The sequence below is a fragment of the Terrapene carolina genome, unplaced genomic scaffold (assembly GCF_002925995.2).
Source record: "Terrapene carolina triunguis isolate 2854851 unplaced genomic scaffold, T_m_triunguis-2.0 Scaffold31963, whole genome shotgun sequence".
In the NCBI taxonomy this organism is placed as follows: Eukaryota; Metazoa; Chordata; order Testudines; family Emydidae; genus Terrapene; species Terrapene triunguis.
Window position 1 is genome coordinate 1 of NW_020696314.1, and position 3,143 is coordinate 3,143.

A 3,143-nucleotide genomic window follows, 5' to 3' on the forward strand; every position below is an offset into this window, starting at 1 on the left:
CACTTCAATGAGGCGCCCTTCCGCTGGTGGGCACGCGCGTAGGAGCGCGCATGCGCCGCGGCTCTGGGACCGTGTGGGTGTGAGCCTGCGCAGAGGGCCGTGGGCTCCGCTCTGGCCGCACGCAACCGGCGCCGCGATGGGCTGAGGCGGGTCAGCGGCTCTGGGCGGAGCGGGGCCCCCCCGAGGATGGAGAGAGCCATGGAACAGCTCAACCGTCTCACCAGGTCCCTGCGCCGCGCTCGCACCGTGGAGCTGCCCGAGGGTAAGAGGGGCGCGGGGGGTCCCTCGGTCCAGCGCCAACCCCCGGCGAGGGGCGCCCGTGGCCGCTCAGCAGCGGGAGCTGCGTTCCCCCGCCGGCGGCTCCCAGCGCGGGGTGACTCGCTGCAGCAGCTGGCCCCGGGGCCTGCCCCGCTTCCGAGTACAGAGATTTACAACCCCGCAACCCCCGCCTGGCAGCCCCCGCATCTGCGCCGGGGCGGGAGACACCGGCGGGCGTTTCCCTGCGGCGCCTCTCACCGCAGCCCGGCTTGCTCCGGGGACTGGCTTCTCCTGGCACGTCGACATCAGTCAGGAGAGGCCTGCCGGCCATGATGCCTGTGCCAACTTCTTGGAAAAACTTGGGACGTGTCCTGCCACCTCGGGTATCAATCTAGGACTCGATGCCCCTATGGGCAATAGCTTGGGATCGCGAGCCAGGACCAGGGCAGAGTCCAGTGAGAAGTCCAGTTTTGGCCCCACCAGGCTGCTTTTGGGCATGGGAAGGATGACTGGGATTCTGAAACCTGGTCCGCACCTAAAATGTAGGTTAATTTAGCTACGTTGCTCAGGGGTGTGAAAAAAAGATGTAGTTCAGTTGACCCAGGGTGGATACCACTAAGTGGCTAGAACAATTCTTCTGTTGACCTAGCAGGCACCTCTTGAGGGGATGGATTTACTACAGCAGTGAAAAAAACCCTTCCCTTGCTGTCTACACTACAAGCACGACAGTGGCATAGCTGTGGCACTGTAGTGCTTGTAGTTTGGACATCCTTACTGAGGTACTGTCCCTGGACCCTACTAATGGGCTTGTTTTACACTGTTCTCTGGCTAGTGGCTCTCCATTCCTCTCTTTTCCTACTGGAAGGGAGGAAGAATTTCTTTTCCTCTTCCTCCCCCTCGCCCTGCCTCAAGCATCCTGGCTACTCTGGGGGGGGGGGGGTCTTCCCTCATGCTTTTAGTTACTATGGTAAAACAAATAAATAATACTGAGGGGGAAAGGAGTTAACCTCTAGCTTCTGAAGAGCAGCAGTAAAAACTGAATAATCCTTTTAGGCTTGGTCTAAACAGGAAGTTGTACTGACATCAAATCATATAACCTTCAATTATACTGACTTTGTTAAACTGTTGCAACTTTGCGTGGACAATACACAGGTGCTCTCTGAATTGACATAAACAGTTCTATGCAATGTTGTCTTAGTTGGGTTTGTCATAGGCATTAGAGAGACAAGATATGTGAGGTAATATTTTTTTCTTGAACCAACTTCTGTTGATGAGAGAGACAAGCTTTCAAGGTTACAAAGAGCCCTTCTTTGGGTCAGTTATAGACTGATATAAAAGAGTTCAGGTGCAAAAGTTGTACTGATTTAAACCTGGTTATGTTAAACTGATGCAGTGTCTGTGTGCAGATAAGCCCTTATTTTCATTCTGCAGCTGTTTGGGAAATCTGTGCAGAGGCATGAGTTTTTTACATCTGCAGACTCAGGAAGATGCTATCTCTTCATGTTTAGAAGGTTGTTGTAATCTGTAATGGATAGAAACTTCATTTTTAAATGAAAGCTTTAATTCTCAGAAGCTAATGGCTTAGGCCCCCTCAACTTGGCAGGAAAAAGACTTCTACTCATCAGTAATGAGTAGGCAAATATCTCTTTAAACAGTTTTAACACAAGGCTTTGTGTCTACTCTGACTTGTCACTCCTTAATTTAAAAAAAAAAAAAGACATTGTAGGGCTTTGTTCATTGCTTAATTTTGTTACAAAATATTCACACTTTACAAGTAAATCAGTGTTTTGTTTTTTTGTAACTGACAGCCCTGCAAACTCAACCAGGGCTTTGAGTCAAATTGCGTTTTCATCTCCAGCATCATCACTAGTAGTAATGGTTCTTCAGGGAAAATTATGCCCTTAGTGATACTAGAACATCCCCAAAATCTTCAATAGTAAACAAGTTCTGTTGCTGATATGCAAAATGGAAGAGAATCCAGCTCATTCACTCTTAGTTGTGTTGGCTGTGCAGGACTAAACGGAGTTTAAAATATATATACTCTTTGTCTTCAAGCGTATATCACTCTGCACAAGGTTGAATAAAAAGGTTAATTTCATGGACAAATAAGAGTCACATCGTAAGTTTCATTATTTAGCTAAGTAAAGAAAAGATTTCTCTCTTCTTTGTGCTGTACCTGTTCTTTGAATAAATAGGACTTTGTTTACTAATTCCTCTTAAGGCCTGGAGTTACCAAAAACTTCACAAAACCAACCCTAAACCACCCTTTCTAAGAGCTTGTCTATGCACAGTTTTTATAGTGATTTAACTATATTGGTTAATTGTCACAGTTAAATCCGCCCAACCATCTAGTATGGAAGCAGTTACACTGGTATAAAGATGCTTAAGAGAGGTTGTGCAGATTTAATTGCTCTGTCTGTTTCTAAATTGGCACAAACTGTATATGGAGTAAGACCAGTCTTAAGTTTCTGAGCCAAGTTTAAAATTACTAGAGAAAAAGCATTTATAAAGTATATTTCATACTAATTCACCTGTTTCTATTTATATTCTTTTGTTAATGCTGAATATTTTGATTCCTTCATATCGTATAGTATATCAAGAATCAGTTTAGGTATTGCAATAAAATGTTTTGGGTTTTGTTTTGTTTACATTTTCTTAAAAGAATTAACTTTTTAAAACAATAATATTCCAATACTCCTGGGGGAATTCTGTACCACTGCACGTATGCGGAATTAATGTCCCCTGCAGATTTCTTTGCTTCCCTGCAAAAAAAAAAAAAAAAAAGACTTCCGATTGGGAAGCAAAGGGAAGCTGCAAGAGCAGTCACGTGCCCCTCCTTAATAGCACTGGTGCGTCATTTTGGGCACCTGAAGCATCTGGTGGAG

The 3,143-nt window shown here is 45.9% G+C and overlaps 1 protein-coding gene across 1 annotated transcript in view; it reads left to right on the forward strand.

The window, feature by feature from the left end:
- Window positions 1–69: 69 nt before the first annotated feature.
- Window positions 70–3,143, forward strand: part of LOC113409288 (E3 ubiquitin-protein ligase HACE1-like) — a 6,304-nt gene continuing 3,230 nt past the window's right edge. Inside the window, exon 1 of the mRNA XM_026663034.2 lies at window positions 70–262. Within this exon, the coding sequence (XP_026518819.1) occupies window positions 187–262 (76 nt within the window). The 5' untranslated portion in view covers window positions 70–186. The remainder of the gene's footprint in view (window positions 263–3,143) is intronic.